This window comes from Dipodomys spectabilis, unplaced genomic scaffold, assembly GCF_019054845.1.
Source record: "Dipodomys spectabilis isolate Male_0828 unplaced genomic scaffold, ASM1905484v1 ptg000360l, whole genome shotgun sequence".
NCBI classification, from domain to species: Eukaryota; Metazoa; Chordata; class Mammalia; order Rodentia; family Heteromyidae; genus Dipodomys; species Dipodomys spectabilis.
In genome coordinates this window covers 2994648-3014573 of record NW_024871037.1, presented here as the reverse complement: position 1 = coordinate 3014573, position 19926 = coordinate 2994648, and the positions used below count along the sequence as shown (strand labels likewise).

The 19926-nt window shown below is 55.8% G+C and overlaps 1 protein-coding gene across 1 annotated transcript; it reads right to left on the bottom strand.

Moving 5' to 3' along the window:
- Nucleotides 1–4323: 4323 nt before the first annotated feature.
- Hemk1 (HemK methyltransferase family member 1) lies at nt 4324–14582 on the bottom strand. The gene is made up of 11 exons (XM_042666102.1): nt 14496–14582; nt 12963–13340; nt 12260–12351; nt 11837–11930; nt 8561–8695; nt 8188–8252; nt 7830–7879; nt 6467–6575; nt 5190–5285; nt 4915–5028; nt 4324–4731 (listed from the first exon to the last, which is right to left on the bottom strand). The coding sequence occupies exons 2-11, from the start codon at nt 13191–13193 to the stop codon at nt 4689–4691; spliced, it is 1029 nt and encodes a 342-aa protein (XP_042522036.1). The 5' UTR covers nt 13194–13340; nt 14496–14582; the 3' UTR covers nt 4324–4688.
- Nucleotides 14583–19926: the final 5344 nt, after the last annotated feature.

Genomic DNA, 19926 nt, shown 5'->3' with positions numbered 1-19926 from the left:
GGAGGGCATGTTCGAGTTGTGGGGGCTGAGAATGTCCCTGTGAGGTAGAGTGTTTGCCTGGCACGCACCAAGCCCCGGGTTCGACTCCCGAGTACCACAGAAGCCGGCTGAGCGCCAGCCTTGAACACAGAGAAGCTCGGGGGTGGTCCTTGGGCCCTGAGTTCAAGGCCCAGGACTGCCAGAAGAAGAGAGGAAAGTCTGGAGGGATAAGACGTGTCCAGGACGGAGGCTGGGTGGCAGCAGGCAGAGGCCATCTTCCCAGGGTTGAGGGGATTGGAGGCGATGGTGACTCCACCCACCCGGCAGGGGTCGCCTGCTGAGTCACTGGCCCCAGAGATGCCGGACCACGTGGTTGGAAAGGGCTGGCTCCGGGGACTCTCCTGGCATCCGGCACCCGCAGACCAGACCGGGCCAGCCGGTCTGCGCAGCGCTGGGCTCCCTCTGCCCACAGGTGTGGGTTTCACTCACGTCTGGGTTGGGCCCAGGCTGTGTTTTCAAAAATGCCCCTGACCCCCCTCCCAGGAAGTAACTTCACCCCCAGCCCGCACCCTTTCCCCAGCCTGTGTGTGTGTGTGTGTGCACGCGCACACGCGCGTGCATGCACTCAATGACCTTTCCACTTGGCTGGCAAGCCTTTGTTTTCCTCCGTTCTTTCCAATGGGCGATCATGAAAGGAGGAGTTACAGAGACAGAAAAATCCTGGAGACAAATGTTCCCAAACAGGGCGCCCGAGGCTCACACCTGTCATCCTAGCTGCTCGAGAGGCAGAGATCCAAGGATGGCATCGGAAGCCAGCCCGGGCCAGAAAAGTCCCCCTTGAGGCCCTCGTTTCCAATCGATGACCAGAAAGACTGTGGCCCAAGCCTTGGGCACAAAGAGGGCCCTGAGTTCAAGCCCCGGGACTGACCAAAAATAACTTCGGGACTGACCAAAAATAACTTGAAAGTGAGAGAGTTCAGGGAGACACAGATCTCAGCCTCCCGAGTAGCTAGGGTGACCAGCCACCCTGTCCCTTTCTACTCAGATCCCTAGTGTCTGGCTGGGAATTGTGGACTTGGGGAGGGAGAGCAGGGCGGGGTGGGGAGGGGTCCACAACAGCACCCCTCATCGGCAACCTAACAATGATTGTCATCCCCTGTCTGGATCTCAGCTAGTAGATCTGGGGTGTCCCGCAAGGGCAAGAAGGCTTGACAGGGCCATCCCCGCCCCCACCCTGGGTGAGGTGTGTTTGTCAGAGTTACAGCAGCTGCCGCCACCGCCGAAAGCCTCTTCCCAGGAAGAACTGAGCTTCTCTTCCAAGAAATCAGAGGAGGGCGGCGGGAGGGGGTAGTTAATTTTAAACCCAACAGCTTTCCACGCTTCTGGGGAACCAGTTGCTCAACCGGTGCCCTGGCAGGTCCAGGGCGAGCAGGCGGGGCCGGCTCGGTGGGGGTGGGATACACACCCGCGGAGAAGCCCAATGACCTTGAGAGGATTGTGGGGGAGGGAAGGGGAGTCCTCTCTCCCTCCCCCCCCCACTAAGCCCAGTTCCAAAGGCTGGGAGGTGAGGGTGGATGTGTGTGTATGTGAGAGAAAGGGATTTATTCAGTTATAAACAGGCAAGTGACATTTAAAAAAACTTTGATGTTGGTTGTGGGGCTTGAACTCTGGGCCTGGGCGCTGTCCCTAAGCTCTTCAGCTTAAGGCGAGCGCTCTACCACTTGAGCCACAGCACCACTTCGGTCTTGTGGTGGTTTACTGAAGATAAGAGTCTCACAGACATTGCTGCCCCCGCTGGGTCTGGGGACAGCAGGCTGATGGGGTGAGGAGGTGCAGCGTGGACTGTCTGCCTGTAGAAATGTGGGGCTGGGGCTGCAAACTTCCTTTCTGTCCACGTGTGGCCATCCCGTGGCCGATCGGGACTCTGCTGCCCTTGCCTTCCCTGTCTCTAGTCCCTTAGCTTTGTGTGATCACCTGGCAGCCTGAGCATGTGTCTGGCCCCGGGGTCCTCCCTGCAGAGCCCCCTCCGGAGGCCACTCCTCCCGGTCCCAGGCCGCCCAGCAGGGTGCATCCTGGGTTCTGGGAAAGCCACTGCTGCCCCGAGCCGTGCAGTTCTTGGGATCGGCCCTGCAGGGTGAGCGGGCGCTTCCTGGAATCCGTGTGTCCGTTCTGTGAGAGAGGCTCAGGGGACAGTCCATGACCCACAGGGGGTCAGGGACAAAGTGCCGAGGCCTCTGATCGGGTTCCACCTCTGGGAAGCTCTCCCCGATTGCAGGTGTCTCCTTTCCTTAGTCTTCTCAGTTCCCGTCGGGGTTTTTGGTGCTCAAATGACCACTTTCTGCTTCTGGCTGTTTGGAAGCTGGGCAGAGGGGAGAGACTCGCGGCCTTTCCCGCCTGGCCGCCGGGTGGCTCTGAGAGCTCTTCTGGGAAAGGCTTGGGTCTGGCATGGCACAGTCGGTGGGGTGCCCTGCGTGCACCAATGTCAGCTGTGAGGGAAGCTGAGGGAGGGGAGGACGGCCCCTCCCCCACGACAGAAGCCCAGCCCCTGCCTCAGGTCACCCAGATTCCCCCCACCCTCATCGGAGCCTAGGGGAGGCTGCAGGTGGGCCGTGGGCAAGGGAGCAACCTGGGGCCTGGACCGGACTGAGTGGCTGGGAGCATCTGTCCTGGGATCTCAGGGTCAGCGCTATCAGAACTGCTCCTTCCGGGCTCACGCCTGTTATCCTGGCTACTGGGGAGGCTGAGATCTGAGGATCATGGTTTGAAGCCAGCCGTGGCGGGAAAACCCATGACGTGTCACAGATGCTGTGTCCTCACCCAACCTGGAATTCTGCTACACACAGGTGGCCCCAAGGGAGGCCGAGGTGCCAGGCGCTTAGCTGTGACTCAGCGCAAGACAGAAAGTGTGTGTGTGTGTGTGTGTGTGTGTGTGTGTGTGTGTGACGCCCTAAAGGGTTTTGCTTCTCATTTTTCTCTTTCCAAGGCATAGCCGAACTTCCCAGAAACAAAGGTACCCAGAACCAGAGAAACTCTGGGTTCTCAGCGGCCCAGATTTCCCCGTCAGCCCACCTTGGGGTATCACCATCGAGGGGGCTGGGGTAGCCCCTGAGCCCGTGTCTTCAGTTTGAGGAGGAGCTGCTGGCCATGGGGCCGCAGGCTTCAGAGAGGAAGCGGTCACGCGGGTGTGACGGTGATCCACAGGCTCCGTCCCACCCGTGCTCTCCTCTGTCGGTCATGGGGCTTGAACTCGGGACCTGGGCGCTGTCCCCAAGCTCTTTTGCTAGAGGCTGGCACTCTACTGCTTTTGGCCACAACTCAGCTTCAGTTTTTCTTTTCTTTTTTTTTGTCGGTCCTGGGGCTTGAACTCTGGGCCTGGGCGCTGTCCCTCAGCTCTTCAGCTCAAGGCCAGCGCTCTACCACTTGAGCCACAGCGCCACTTCTGGTTTTCTGGTTTATTGGAGTTAGGAGTCTCACGGTCTTTCCTGCCCGGGCTGGCTTTGAACCACGATCCTCAGATCTCACCACCTGAGTAGCTAGGATTACAGGCGTGAGCCACCAGCGCCCGACTCTTTCCCTCTTTTCTTATGAGTTCATACTTGTAAGTAAAAATAAAGGAGAGGCCGTGTTTCCCTACATCCCCACTCAAACCGACGTTTTGCCGGGCATGGCGGCGGGGGCAGGAGTAGGCTCTGGCCTGTGATCTCAATCTGAGGATTTCAGTTCAAAGCCAACCTGGGCTTATCTCCAAGGCACCACCCAAAAGCCTGAAGGGAAGCTTTGGCTCAAGTGGTAGAGAGGTGGAGCTGTGGCTCAAACGAGAGTGCTATGTGACCTAGTGGTAGAGTGCTCGCTTGGCACGCATGAAGCCCTGGGTTCGACTCCCCGGTACTACACAAACAGAAAAAGCGGGAAGTGGCACTGTGGCTCAAGAGGTAGAGAGAGCGCCAGCCTTGAGTCAAAGAGCTGTGGGGCAGCGGCCCGGCCCAGAGTGCAAGCCCCACGACCTACATAAATAAAATAATAACAATAACTAAGGGGAGGAAAGGAGATCACACGAGGTCTTAAGCACAACCCAAACTTAAAACACATTTCGTAGCTGGGCGCCAGTGGCTCACGCCTGTCATCCTAGCTACTCAGGAGGCTGAGAACTGAGGATTGTGGTTCAAAGCCAGCCTGGGCAGGAAAGTCCGTGAAACTCTTATCTCCAAGAAACTACCAGAAAACTGGAAGTGGCACCGTGGCTCAAGTGGTAGAGCTCTCGCCTTGAGCTGAAGAGCTGAGGGACAGCGCCCAGGCCCAGAGTTCAAGCCCCACGACTGACAAAAAAACAAACAAACAAAAAACCCCATTTCATCACAATGTGTTTTGGACTGAGCCAGATCAAAACCACGTCACAGATCCGCGGGTAGACTCGCCGGCTCAAGCCTGCAGTTGAGTGAGTGTCACGCGCAACCCCAGGATTGTGGGTGAATGACCCTTGGCCCCGTCCTTTCCAGGGAATGAGGAACCGAACGTATCCCAGAACCAAAGTTCAGGGTCTAGGCCCAGTCAGCAAATGAGTTGTAAACACACATGGAGGCGTCTCCTAGAAACGGGGAGTCCACGTGGGGGAGTGACGGGAGGCGACATCTCCACAGGCACCTGGAGTCATGGAGAGCCCCATTGGGCACTGCATGTGGAATTCCTAGAAGTCTCCATGGGACTATCGATCACACATACGGCCTGGACTTCTGCACGTGCAGGAACCGGGGCCTGAAGAAACGGGAGTGTGAGTGAGTGTGAGTGTGAGTGTGTGTGTGTGTGTGTGTGTGTGTGTGAGTGGGGGTGGGTGGGGGTGGTAGCATCCGGGCTCCGGGGGAAGGCGCAGGGGGTGGAACGGCTGGAGAGCGTAAGGCCCTGGGCAGCCGTGGGAACCAAGGGCCGGGCAGACATTACCTCCCACACAAGTCCTGGCGCACGGCGACGAGATGGAGGTACGGGTTGGGCCAGCTCTGGAGCCAGTTGCCAACCAGCTCGGGATGTCTTGGGTCTACTTCCAAGAAGATGCTTCTATGTGGAGGAAACGTGGGTCAGCTCAAGTGGGTAGGGGTGGCCTTGAACTCCTGGCTTGCCTGGGCCGGGTGCAGAGAGATGGCCAGGATGCGCCCCAGACGCTCTGGGAGGGGAGAAGACTGCCAGGGACAGATCTAAACAACCCGTCCCATCCGTACCCACAATCCTTCAGGATCCGGGGGGCCAGGGTCAGGATGCTGCAGATGACGTCCATGCCTTCCTCCCCGCCGTCCAGGGCCACGGGGTCTTCGTACCTGAATGCGATGATGGCGGGCAATCAGAGTCCCTAGGAGGAACGTGGCCAGAAAGGCAGGGCCTCCTGGAGCTTAAGATTCTGGGCTGATGGGCTAGGAAGGTGGCTCAGTGGTAGAGCGCTTGCCTTGCATGCCTGAGGCCCTGGGTTCAATTCCTCAGCACCACATAAGCAAAAAGAAAAAACCTGGAAGTGGCTCTGTGACTCGAGTGGTAGAGCGCTAGCCTTGAGCTGAAGAGTTGAAGGACAGCGCCCAGGCCCAGAGTTCAGGCCCCACGACCGGACCCAAAAAAAAAAAAAAAAAAAAAAATTCTGGGCTGAGAGGCAAGAATGGGGACCCAGGGAAGTGATCCCCTAAATGGTGACATCTCCTATTGAGCCATCCACCATGGGCAGGGCCAGGTCCCCTGGGTGTGGGTTGGGGTCTCCAGTCCCAGGCTATTTCCTGCACGTGGGCCCCGGGTGGTCTGGAGCTGGTCCTGCCAGCTCCCGAGAGGCTAGAAAAGAGGATGCGAACACCCTGAAACACACGAGCACTCCTTACCCATTGGGGAGCTGCCTGCCTATGTCTGGTTCTCCCCGGTGGAAAAGAAGGATGGGAAAGCTAGGAGGAGGAGGGTTTTAGTCCCGGCTTTCCAGCGAAGTGCTTCTGGAACTTTAGACGAAGCGCTTTCCCTCTCCTGACCTCGGTCTTCTGTAATATGACTACTGAGCACTTTCTATGAGGGCTTCACTGCATCCACTTTTTCTTTTTGATCGGTTATGGGGCTTGAACTCGGGGCCTGGGTACTGATCGTGGTATCTTTCTGCCCTCAAGGCTAGCGCCACCTCCAGTTGGAAATTGGAGATGAGAGTCTCACGGACTTTCCTGCCCGGGCAGGGAACTATGACCTTCCAGATCTCAGCCTCCCGAGTAGCCGGGATGACAGGCGTGAGCCACCGGTACCCGGCTTCCAGTGCCTCATTCTTTAGAATTTCCACCTAGTCCTCCTTAGGGCCCAGGAGACAGACACTCCTCTACCTCTCTCGGGGAAAGAAAAGGGAGGCTGGGAATGTGAGTAGGGCCCCTCCACATCTACTCCTAAGCTCCCACCCGCCTCTTCTAGATGGCGTGGTCCTCCGGGGCTGATCAGACCCGCTAGGTCTCCCCCGCCCTGCCCTGTATCCACCCCTACCCGGTACCTGAGGATTTCTGGGGCCAGTTGCTCCATGTCCTGGTGGAAGACGTAGGGAGGGTTGCTGACGACCAGATCCAGGGGTGCCCAGGGCAGAAGGGGTGTCCAGCTCCCCTCTGTCAAAGGAGACACAAAGCATGGATGGATCTACTAAGAGCTACAGGGCATAGCCCGCCACCTGTAGCCAAGGTCCCTTGGGTAGCTGGGTTTTTTGACGGTTGTAGGGCTCGAACTTGGGGCCTGGTTGCCGTCTTTGAGCTGCTTTCACTCCAGGCGAGCGCTCTTCCACCCGAGCCACAGTGCCACTTTTTCTGGCTTTTTCTGTGTCTGCGTAATGAGGACTCGAACCCGGGACTTCGGGCATGTTAGGCAAGCACTCTACCGCTAAGCCAGGTTTCCAGCCCTGGATAAGCCTTGTTCTGATATGACACCTCAGGCCTGTGTCTGGATGGTCTTGAAGCTCTGTACCCAGAGTTTCTTACTGGCAGCCCTGGCTGGAAACACACGCTCTGGTATGGTGTGTTTTATCTAAGACGTCCCTGCTCTGCTTCCTGTCAGATCCTCTCTGAAGCGAGAGCCCTTTTCCAGTGCTGCCTCTAAGAAGTCTGCTCCGATTGCCCAGGCAAGGCAGGAGCCCCTCTCCTCTGCAGGCCGCTAGCCTTGTAGCTCTCACCTTCCAGCCAGTGAGCACTGAGAGCGCACAGAGGGGAAGGCCCGGCTCCCGCCACCCGACTCCTGCAGGCTCTGATTCCTGATTCCTGATTCCACCCTGTGCCTGTAATCACTCTCCATGAGAGACGCACACAAGGCCCGGGTGGTCTGTGGGCGACAAGACGGGGGCTGTTGCTTTGTGTGGGCTTGAACTCAGGATCTGGGAGCTGTCTCTCTGAGCTTTCCTGTTCCAGGCAGGTGCTCTACCACTTGAGCCACAGCTCCACTTCTGGCTTTTTGGTGGTTCCTTGGAGAGAAGAGTCTCATGGGCTTTCCAGCTTACGGCTGGCTTCCAACCATGATCCTCAGATCTCAGTCTCCAGAGTAGTTGGGATGACAGGCGTGAGCCTGAGCCGTGGGTGTAGGGCACCCAAGCCTTTCCTCTGAGGAGCTGTATATCTCGTGTCAACAAGCAAGCCCAAGTGAAAATAATCAAATAAGGGGATCAAGATCCTTTCTTAGGTTAGGTAAGCCAAGGAGACCTTGGGAAAGGCTAGTCTGAGATGGCCTAGGTGTGTGTGTGTGTATGCGCGCGCGCGCATGTGCGCGTGCGTGGCTGTCGGGGATCCCTACCCCCATCTCTGGGGCGCCTCATCATCCCGGTGGCGAGTGCATGCAGGCTCCCCCCCACCCCAAGGAAGGTGGGTGAGGGAGGGTACCTGACGTCACATCAAGGGGGATGACCCGAATTCTATCCTGCAACCGAAGCCTGCAGAGAGAAAGGACGGAGGGAGAGGTTTAGGGGAACAGCAAGGGAAGCCCCTTACCTTTTGCTACAAGCACCAGAGAGGAGAGTGAACCCATCCTTTCTGGCAGTAAGGTATCCAGTGCCCATTGTTCATTGATTTTAGTATTTTGGCGGGGGAGTCCTAGGGCTTGGACTTGGGGCCAGGATGATGGGCGAGAGCTGCCAGCACTGGACCCCACCATCCAAAGCCAGTAGGGTCAGTGCCGCACTATACCCCCCTTGTTGGGAGTGGGAAGCAGACATGGGTGGGTCTGATACAGCCTAGCTACCTTCGAGCATTGTCCCGGGTCAGTCTGATGGCGGCTTCCTCCTTATCCACGGCGATGACTTGGCTCTGTCACAAGAACAAATGTCCCCCGGGGAGGTGTCAGGCCTGGGGACATTCCTCTGTGCACCCCCACCCCCACCCCAAAACGACACACTCCAGGGAAGAAGACACGAAGTGTCTTTTTTTTTCCCTCATAGCCAGGGTCTGGCCAGATGGTGGGGGTGAGGATCAGAGGCTCGGGATCGCGCGGGGGGGGGGGGGGGGGGGGGAGGGGACAGGGTGACTTGAGTGTCTAGCGGAGGGCCGTGGGGAGGGACTCACGGGATGGACGATGGATAACTGTCTCGGCCTTGGCGGTGCACAGAGGGGCTTACCTCGGGGAGCTGGTTCAACAGGCTGAGCGAGACGGCTCCTGACCCACAGCCCACCTCCAGAATGAGGGGGCCGCCTTGGGTTCCAGCCACATGGGGACGCTGGGCCACCTCCTCCAGCACCCATTCAACCAGTTCCTGTGAGCGGGGAGCAGGGTGGAAGAGACTCAGAACTGGACTTAACTGGGCACCGCTGGTGGCCCCCATCTGTCACCCTAGCTATTCAGGAGGCTGAGATCTGAGGATCGTGGTTCAAAGCCAGTCTGGGCAGGAAAGCCTGTGAGACTCTTTTCTCTAATACACCACCAGAAAACCGGAAGTGGCGCTGTGGCTCGAGTGGTAGAGCGCTACGCTTGAGCTGAAGAGCACAGGGACAGTGCCCAGGCCCAGAGTTCAAGCCCCACGGCTCCCAAAAAAAGAGAAGTGGACTTAACGGTACCCATTGTCCTAGGTGGTGTTAGCAAAGATGTCAGGCTGAGCTTCCTGTCAGCTGGGGGTCATGAGTAGGTCACCCAGCTTCCCTGTGCCCCCATTTCCCCAGCTGCAAAACTGAACACAGTGAAGGGTCCCCTTCCTCTTGGGGACAGGGTAAGGATGAAAGAGGGCCATGTTTGTTTCATAAGCCCATGTGTGTTGCATGACTAAGTAAATAATACACCCCAGCTGTATCTTCCCGTAATCTGCTCAGAGGATTGCCGAGAGAGAACTGTATGGCCGCCCCCCTCTGTGCCAGAGATCTCTATATTAATCCCTTGTTTCCTCACAACTGTCCCGAGAGGAGACTGAGGTTCAATGGTCGAGGCCCAACCCAGAGCCTCGCCTGTGGTCAAGAATCGGCTGCCGTGGACTAAGAGACCGTGAGAATCCGTCTACATCAATGACTGAGCACGTCACCACATGGCTGCCATCCCAACTACAGAGGACCGGGCATGGTGGCACATACCTGTAACAAATTCATAGATCGGCTTTCTATCTCAGAAATGCCCAAGACGGAAAGGATCGGCTCGCATGGTAGAATACCTGACTGGCGAGCATCAGGCCTTGAGTTCAAACCCTAAGGTACCTAAAAGGACCAGAGGCCCGGGTGCCAGAGGCTCATGCCTATAATCCTAGCTGCTCGGGAGGCTGAGATCTGAAGATCACAGGTCAAGACTTAAAATAGGTTTGGCCTCACCCATCAGATGTCACGATGAGAAGACCTGGAGTCTGACCTCCCATGGTGCGCTCCATACTAGCAGGGCTGGCATCCTGTCTATGTGCTGGCCACGCTCTCAGAAGTTACCAAAGAGTCCAGCCCTCCTTGTTACAACCCATTTCTACACACACACACACACACACACACACACACACACACACACACACGCACACGGCCAGCACTGTTATCCTAGCTATTAGGAGGCTGAGATCTGTGGATCACGGTTCAAAACCAGCCCCTGCAACACACTAGCGTTGAGCACAGAAGCTCAGAGACAGCACCCAGGCCCTGAGTCGGAAGGCCCAGATCCTCTACTCTAAACACATGTACACAAACACAAGGACAGCACAAGTCCTTGAGCAGCTGTCCCTGAGCACCCCGAACACCCTCCATTCAGATCACATGTCAACCCCGAGAGGGTGGTAGTACCATTCTCACACCAACTGCAGATACCACTCGGAGCCTCTCACACATCCCGAATGGCTGATGACCCAGCATGGCATTACCTACTGTACACACTGCTCTGCTGAACACTCAGCCACCTTTTCCTTTTGTTATTGGTCATGGGGCTTGAACTCTGGGCCCAGGCACTGTCCCTCAGCTCTTCAGCTGAAGGTGAGCGTTCTACCACTTGAGCCACGGTACCACTTCCTATTTCCTGGTGTGTTCACTGGAGATAAAGTCTCAATGACTTTCCTGCCCGGGCTGGCTTTGAACCGTGATCCTCAGATCTCAGCCTCCTGAGTAGCTAGGGTGACAGGCGTGAGCCACCAGCGCCCGGCTTCGGGGACCTTCTTAGACCCAGGGGAAACCCGACTCATCAGGCTACAAACCACTTGCAATGCTTTACTTCAGATTCTGACACCCAGCATCCAAAAGCATCCTTCAATGGATGGAGAAAATACAGACACTACGATCCCACCCCAGCACCCATTCGCCCACAGGCCACGTCCTCTTGAGTTCTTGGTAAGGTACCGCCCACCGTGCTGTGGCTTCACACTGGGGCAAACCTGGGAAGTTCTTAGAAATGTCTGTGCACTGAGGCCAGCACCTGGTCTCCCAACCACAGCACCCCCCACCCCTTCACCGTCTCTCCCAGCCAACAATGTTTTACTTTCTCTTTCTTTATGGGTCGTGAGGCTTGAACTCTGGGCCTGGGCACCATCCCTGAGCTCTTCAGTTCAAGGAGAGCGCTCTACCGCTTGAGCCCACAGCGCCACTTCCGGTTTTCTGGTGGTTTATTGGAGTTAAGAGTCTCATGGACTTTCCTGCCCAGGCTGGCTTTGAACCGTGAACCTCAGATCTCAGCCTCCTGAGTAGCTAGTAGTAGTAGTAGTCTCCTGAGTAGTAGTAGGTTGACAGGCGTGAGCCACTGGCACCCAGCCAAAGATGTATTTGCATGCTTGCCATCCCAGCTCCTCAGGAGGCTGAGACCTGAGGACTGTAGTCACCCCTGGCAGGAAAGTCCATGCGACCCTTATCTTCAATGAAACAACCAAATGGCTCAAATGGTAGAGTGCTTGCTTGGAGCATAACAGACATGGGATAGGACCCAGGCCCTGGTTTCAAGCTTTTTCTAGCATAGACCCACCCAAGAAAGGGAAGCGGGTGGGCACACGGGAGCTCAAAGCTCAGGCATAATACTGGAGACTCGCAGAATACCCCATCCTGCTCTGAGTCTCTGTATTCTATGTCCTAGATCATGGCGGTCTTAGATGGGACCCACCATGCATGAAGTCAGGACGTTCAAATTCAATCTCCTACTGAGGGTTCCTGGACCTTATCAAGGTTGGGGGGGGGGGGAGAGGAGAAGGGAGGTTGTAGGTCCCTCTCTATCGGGAAGGTGAAAAGGTCTGATCCATCCCAGGAACATTCTGCCAGCCTCTTCCCGGCCCTGCCCCACCTTCAGTCTGTCTTCTCTGAATCCCAGCTCTGCCATGTAGAGAAAAGGCTGAGCCAGCAGAGAGACCCACCTCTGCCTCTGAGAATGGCAGCCATGGAGCGCCAGCACCCCCTAGAGGAAGTCTCCGAGCAACACGGGTCCCCTGACTCCCGCCCTCATTCCCAGGCTGTCCTGAGCTTACTTCTGTCTCTGGCCGAGGAATGAACACGGGGGGTGTCATCTTCAGATTGAGCCCTCGAAAGTCCCAGTCTCCAAGGATGTACTGCACGGGCATCCTGCGGTGGACCACAGCCAGGTGGTCAATAGTGAACCCAAGGTGCAGGACTTTTACTAGCGGTGTGGTGTGGTCGAAGGCTCTATCATGGGTGATCTAGGCTGTCAGGTGGTGGCTCTGATGTCCTGAGACACCTGACCTGGATTCGCCCTCCCTCTTCATCTTCCCGCTTATCCCTCGCCCCCCCCCCCACACACACACTCCCTTACCCCATACCTTCCCTAGCCCTCAGACACGACACTTTCTTCTTCTCTGACCAGAGAAGAAGCCAGGGGAGACTGAGACCCTGTGACCCACACAGAGCTCTAGGGTGTACCCGAGGCTGCTTACCTCTGCAGTCGGAGACTACAAAGCTTGTGGATGTCATGGAGTTGCGGAGGGGTCAGTGGCTTGGTCCTACATACTGGCTTTAGGCTCTGAAACTGTCCCCACAGAGACTGTGAATGGTTGGCTCCCTTGATCCGGGGACTCCAAACCAAGGCTTGCATGTTCCCTTCTTCCTTCTTTTCCACCTTTTCTCCCTCCATCCTTCCCTCCCCTCTCTCTCTCTTTTTGCCAGTCCTGGGCCTTGAACCCAGAGACTGGGTGCTGTCCCTGCGCCTTTTTACTCAGGGCTAGCAGTCTAAGGCTTAAGCCACAGATCCTCACTTCTGGCTTTTTCTTTTTGGTAGCTGATTGGAGGTAAGAGTCTTACAGGCTTTCCTGTCTGGGCCTTAAGCCTCGATCCTCTGATCTCAGCCTCCTAAGTAGCTAGGATGACAGGCGTGAAGCAGCAGCATCCAGCTCAAACCAAGGTTTCTTCATGTGCTGTGGAACTGGCCCTGGAACCTTTCATTGTCTATGACCCCCTGGAGCCTGGCACACACCGTAACTGTTTGTTGGAGAAATAAATGAGCATCTGTCTATGACACTACTGCAGAAAAGTCCCGTCCCATTCAGCTAAGCATCCTCAGTAAGGTGGGACAAAACCTTGTATAGCTCTTCCACAGTTCCTCCTTCCTCTACCCGCCCTCCTGATACCACTGCTCTTAACTGTTTTGGCTCCAAGGACATGAGCTACAATGTACTCGCTGGATTCCTGGGCCTCTGGGATGCCTCTTTTCTCAAAGATCTCTGTCCAGCGGCGGACCAGCTCTGTGGCACTTGATTCCCCGGTCGGGTGTGAATGAGGTTGCTGTGAGCCAAAGGCCCGGCTCAAGAGGCCTCCTCTCCTCCGCCTGGGGCCAGTCAGGAGGGTCCACCACATCCGGCCCCCAAGTTTCATGTTGCAGAGAGAGGATCCTGGAGGGTGTCTGAATCTCCGGGATTCCAGGGCAGGTGCTGGGAATCGTCTCTGGACACAGCTGGCAGGCTGGGGAGGGAGAGGTCACAATCTCTGCTCCCCACGATGTCCTCGACCGTGGTGGTCACCCTGGAGAGAGCCGGAGGAGACTCAGCAGCTGCCAGAGAAAGGCGGTCAAGGCACCACGTTCACAGCAGGAGACGATCTGGCTTGGGAACTCTGCCTGGGCCACTCTGAACATCATCGTTTGGCGGCTGACATCGTCCCTCTCATTGGACCCCTAATCCCAGGCATTCGCAGAAATTGCCAGCTTAGAAACACAAAGCAGCCGGGCGCTGGTGGCCCACGCCTGGCATCGCAGCTCCTCGGGAGGCTGAGATCTGAGGATCGCGGGTCAAAGCCAGCCCGGGCAGGAGAGTCTGTGACACTCACATCTCCAATGAAGCACCACAAAACCGGAAGTGACGCTGTGGCTCAAGGGGTCGCCCACCACGGCCCAGCTGCGCCCTCCCCCTCCCCCTCCCCCACCCCTCCTCCTCCTCCCCCCCCCCCGCCCCCCACCGCGGGCTCCGGGAAACTGGCGCCGCAGGATCCACTTCCGGATGCGTGCCGCCGAGGATGCGCGCCTCCCGAGCCGCACTTCCGGTCGGTGCGGTCCGGAAGAGGGCTCGGGCGGGCCCGGCGGCTCGGCACCCGCGTTCCGAGGCGCTGAGTGTCCCCTTGCTGGGCTGCGTGGCTCCACTCGGTCGCGCGGACTTTCCCACCCCGGCCGGCTCCGAACCGCGTGCCTCAGACGCCAGCCACCCTGAATAGTCAGGAGGAGCTCGGACCGGAGGACAGGATGCACCCTGTGGAGGACTAAGCATATAGGGCCCCACTGAAGGACTCGGCACACAACACCCTTTGAAGGACTCAGCAGACAGCACCCTGTGTAAAAGACTCGGCACAATGGGCCCGCATTCGTCTCCCAGGTGAGTCAGTTGGTGGCCAAACTGCTGGGGATTGATTGGAAATTACATTGTGCCTACAGACCCCAGAGTTCAGGACAGGCAGAAAGAATGAATAGAACAATTAAGGAGACTTTAACTAAATTGACGCTTGCAACTGGCATGAAGGACTGGGTGTTCCTCCTACCCCTAGCCCTTTATCGAGCCCGCAATACCCCAGGCCCCCATGGCCTCACCCCTTTTGAAATTCTGTATGGAGCTCCCCCACCTGCTGTTAACTTCCTTGACCCAAATGTCTCCAACTTTGCTAATAGCCCCTCTTTGCAAGCTCACTTACAGGCACTCCAGATCGTCCAGCGGGAAGTCTGGAAGCCTCTGGCGGCAATATATCAAGATCACCAGAGCCACCCCGTCGTGCCTCATCGCTTCCAGATAGGGGATTCCGTGTGGGTCCGCCGCCACCAGACAAGAAATTTGGAACCCCGGTGGAAAGGCCCGTACATCGTCCTCCTCACTACTCCTACGGCTGTAAAGGTAGACGGAATCGCCGCCTGGATCCACGCGTCCCACGTCAAGGCTGCCCGGGCCCCGGAGGAAACCTCAGAGACCCCAGCCTGGAAAATACAGCGCACTCAAAACCCCCTAAAGATAAGATTTACTCGAACATGATTCCCCTCTTTTGTCTTTTGCTGCTATCTCAACTGTGCCTCACCTCCCCCAACCCACATCAGCCCATACAACAAACTTGGCAGATCATATCTGGTACTGCAGATATAATTTGGCAGATTAGCTCTGGAGACCATCCCTGGGGTACTTGGTGGCCGGACCTTACTCCTGATTTTTGCCAATTGGTGGCTGGAGTAACTTCGGGCCAATGGGACATACCTAATGCCATGTTTACTAATATTCCTGTAAATAGCTGCTCTAGCCTTTTGGACTATAGTTATCTTCTTTCTCGTGGCGAGCCTCATAATTATTACGGTTGCTGTTCACCTGACAAAAGAGAGGAGCTAGCCAGACATGATTTCTATGTCTGCCCTCGGGATGGCAGGTCCCGAGCTGCCGCCAATACATGTGGACAGTCGGATAAATACTATTGTGCCTCATGGGATTGTGAAACAACGGGAGATGCATATTGGACACCCAGCTCCTCCTGGGACTTAATTAATGTAAAAAAAGGACGCCCCTGGGCTACTTTATGTAAAACCAATGCCACCTGCTTGCCCCTAAAAATATCCTTTACGGATAAAGGTAAAGCCTTACTTCCAGCTTTATGGATGGCAGGCAGACAGTGGGGACTGAGATGGTATTTAACCGGCCCAGACTTAGGGATAACATTTCAAATTAGGCTACGTAAAGAAATGACCCCTATTTTGCCCATCGGGCCCAATCCAATTTTGTCAGACCCCAGGGCCCCCGCCGCTAAAAACCCCACTAGGTTTACCCCCTCCCTCACTTTTACCCCTTTCTCCTTGCTCCCCTCTACGGCCGTCCCGGCCTTACTAGGGACAGACAATCGGCTCATTAACTTGGTCAGAGGGGCCTATACCGCTTTAAACTATTCAGATCCGAACCGCACTGAAAACTGTTGGCTTTGCCTAACCTCTAGCCCTCCTTACTACGAGGGCATTGCTGTGGGTGCCAACTTCACCAACCACACCAGCCCCCCTACCATTTGTAACTCCTTGCCCAGTCACCAGCTGACCCTTCCAGAGGTGTCAGGAAGTGGAGTATGTTTAGGTAACGTTCCTTCATCCCACAAAATCCTATGCAATCTAACTCAGACTGTCCCCACTGGGTCCTATTACTTGGTTCCCCAGGGTGGACTCTATTGGGCTTGTAACACCGGCCTCACCCCATGTGTGTCAGCAGCTGTCTTTAACCAAAGCCAGGATTATTGTGTACTTGTACAAATTTGGCCCCGAATCACCTACCATCCTGATGATTTTGTCCTACGATATTTCGAGGACCCTATACACAGAAACAAAAGGGAACCTGTAACCATTACATTAGCTGTTCTTTTAGGTCTTGGAGGAATATCGGCCGGAATCGCCACAGGAACCACAGCCCTGATGAAGCCAGATCAGTACATGCTCCTCCAACAGGCTATGAATGACGACCTAAAAACCTTAGAAAAATCCATCCGGGCACTAACTGACTCCGTAAGCTCCTTAGCCGAGGTAGTCCTTCAAAATCGAAGGGGGTTGGATTTGCTCTTTCTTAAGGAAGGGGGCCTATGTGCAGCCTTAAAGGAAGAATGTTGTTTTTATGCTAACAAAACAGGAGTAGTAATCAGGACCCTAGATAAACTCAAAGAAAGATTAGATAAAAGACAGCAAGAATTAACATCCCAACAGAGCTGGTACGAAGGATTGTGGAACAAGTCCCCGTGGTTCACTACCCTATTATCCTCCCTGATGGGACCACTAATACTATTAATGCTAATTCTTACCTTAGGCCCTTGCATTGTAAACCGCTTGATACAATTTGTAAAAGACCGCCTATCAGTCGTGCAGGCCCTGGTGCTAACACAACAATACCATCAACTTAAAACAACAGAAACCCCGGTTGAATGAAGGATTTCATTCGGGCAAAAGAAAATGGGGGAATGGAAAATGAAAGACCCTAGTATATGTTTTGCCACTAGGTCCCCCAGTAAACCTGCTGACCAACCCCCCCCTCCCGCAAAACTAAGCCTCCACCAAAAAGGGCCAGGCAGGATGTTGTGGTTAAACCGTTGACCAGAAATGAGGAACAAAGAGTCTCTGAGTTAACAGTTAAAGGGCAAGTACAGACACGTCAGCTAACTCCACTGACCTTGCCTAACCCGCTCGCCTGACTCAACCTGACCAATCCCCACCCTAAGCATGACTCAAACTAGCCAATCAACACCCTGTAACCAGGCATCTCGCTTCTGTAACCTTGCTTTCAGCCGCCCATAAAAAGGGGTGCTTTCATGTGCCCCGGCGCGCAAGTCTCCCGATAGACTTTGTCGCCCCGGGTACCCGTGTGAAGGCAGGTTCCCAGCCACCGACCCGAACCTTGTGGATCTTGAGGTCGTGTGTACCTGGGAGCCTGGGCATGCCTGAATAAACCTCTTGCTGATTGCATCCACACAAGTGGTCTCGCTGTTCCTTGGGAGAGGGTCTCTCCAGGTTGAAGGGCACCCCAAAACACTGGGGGTCTTTCAACAGCACCCTTTGAAAAACAGCCCGTCCCTCTCTTCTCAAGGACTCAGCATATAGCACCTGGTGCTCTGGTGGCTCATGCCTGTCATCCTAGCTACTCAGGAAGCTGAGATCTGGAGGATCGTGGTTCCAAGCCAGCCCAGGCAGGAAATCATGCAAGACTCTTATCCTCAATGAACCGCCAGACAACCAGTAGTGGCCCCGTGGCTCAGGTGGTAGAGAGCTAGCTAGCCCTGAGCAAAAGAGCTCAGGGATAGTGCTCATGGCCGACAGCAACAAGAAAAGGCATCGCATGTGGGGTTTGGGGTTGGCATGGGCCAAATATAATTGGAATTTTCAAGTGCTCCAAGATAAAGCAGTACCTCCTTTAGTCCCACGCTCCTCCATCTTAAATCACCCCAGGCCAAGGCTTCGGGTCAGCATGGCCCTGGTTGGACGGGAGAGCTCCAAGGAGGAAGATCTCAGAGCAATCGCCCTGCCTCCTTCCACCGTTTACCCTGTTGCTTCTGCTCTTTGCCTTAGACCTTCTTCCTGGAATCCATCCGTGTGGACCCCGAGGTCATCACCACCGACGTAGTGGTGAGTGGTAGGTTTGGCCTAACTCGGGGCAGTCAGAGGCGGAAGCCAGTCTGGGACTAGAAGCTTCCACTCTGGATGAGGGCTGAGGCCAAGGCTGATTTCTATTTGACCCTGAGCCTTGCAGGGGTGGGGAGACAGTGGAGACTCCATGTTGAGTCAGGTAAGATCGGAATCCGGAGGACCACTTGTGTGGGGGAGGCTGTGGGGCTCAGGGGGCCTCCATTCTTGGTCCTCCTTTCTCGGGACTCCCCTCTCCCTTTCTCATCCCCGAATGCTAGAAGAGAAACTTCAACTAGGGGTGTGGGAAGAGTATTTCTGTGTGAACCAGACTTGTTCTTCATTTTCACCACAGCCCCTACTTCCTATTTATCTGAGGAAGGGCCATGTGAGTTTAGGGGGGAAATCATCCTAGCTGAGAATGTGGCTCCGTGGTAGAGCGCTCACCTAGCGTGCAGGAAGCCCTGGGTTCCATTCCTCAGTACGCCACACACACAGAAAAAGCCAGAAGTGGCACTGGGGCTCAAGTGGTCGAGCACTAGGCCTTGAGCAAAAACAACTCAGGGACAGTGGCCAGGCCCTGAGTTCAAGCCCCAGGCCTGGAAGAACAAATCTTTGTTGGAGGCTTTTATTTTTTCCTTTGCAAACAATTTATTCTTTGTGATACACATAACATGGGCTTCTTCCCTGGCCACCAATGAGCCATTAGTGATCCCGTGAATTGGGGCCACCTCCCAGCAGCCCACAGTGTCCCCTTCCTGTCACCCAGCAGATGGAGACCTGAGAGAAGGCCACCCGGCTGCCTGCATCTCTAGGTGGTGGCTGCCGAGGCTTTGGAGAGTCAGTATGTCACATAGAGAGTCATCCGTTCTTTACATGACCCGAGGGACTCCTTGGCGGCGGCGGGGGGGGGGGGGGGGGGGGGGCCTGGGAGTCCGTGTCACTCTAGGTCTGGGGACATCTCCTTGGGGAGACCCAGGAAGCTCAGCTGGGCTTGCAGTCACTGCTTCTGTACTTCCAGGCACTTGAGAGTTTCCTGCCACTTTGGGGGTACCACCTGTTCCCCCCACAGTCGGTCTGGCCCTGTACCTGCTTCAGCTGCTCCCGCCGCCCGGTCTGCTGCTCCTTCTTGGAGCTCAGCCGCTCAGGGGACACCAGGTACTGTTCACAGGTGGCTCTGAGCCCCTGCAGCTTGGCTCTCTCTTTCCATTCCTCTCTCTTCTCCTCTGAGCGGTCCAGCTGTTCCCGCAGATGTTTCTTCACCTGCTGCTCTGAGTTCAGGATGCTGGCCAGCTCCTCCTCCTCACCGCCCACCCTGTGGAGAGCGTCCCGCAGCAGGGCCAGCTAGCTGTTCCTTCGGCTCTTGGTCACGCACACGCGTGCATCGCGGGGTCTCGGGGATCTCCTGCTGATCCTCAGCCTTCTCCAGTCTTTCTCCCATGGATCCTGCAGGTCTGTCTTCTCCTGCCTCAGTGGTTGGATCGTGGCACAGAGTTCCAGGTTTCTTCTTTGGCTGCGGTCCAGGGCGGGCACCACGTGTTGGTAGCAGCTCTGCAGATCCTTGGTGGTATCCAGATCCTTGATGCTCTGGACCCTGCTGGCTGTGACCCTGCCCACAGACAGGGGAGGCTTGGGATCAGGGTCACCTTTGACTGGACCCTCACTGAATCACGCTCCCCGGTGGTGTTTGTCTTGGGGATCCCTCCCTTTTTCGTGTTCTTTATTTTCTTGAATGTTCCAGATCTCTTGGGAGGATTGTTCTGAGGTGTTTTGGCAGTAGTTTCTTACCCACAGCTCTTTTGTGGAGTCTTGTTTCAGACATCTGAGCGCTGGGATGGGAAAGATGGGTTGGCCACATTCCCAGGCTCTGGGAAATCCTCAATTCTCCCACTCACTGATGACCACGTCCATTTCCCACTCTCCCCTGAAGTCTCTAGCTCACCTCTACCTTCCTCAACTGCTGATTGTGGTGTCAACCAACAGAGGGAATCCTGCTGCTACTGG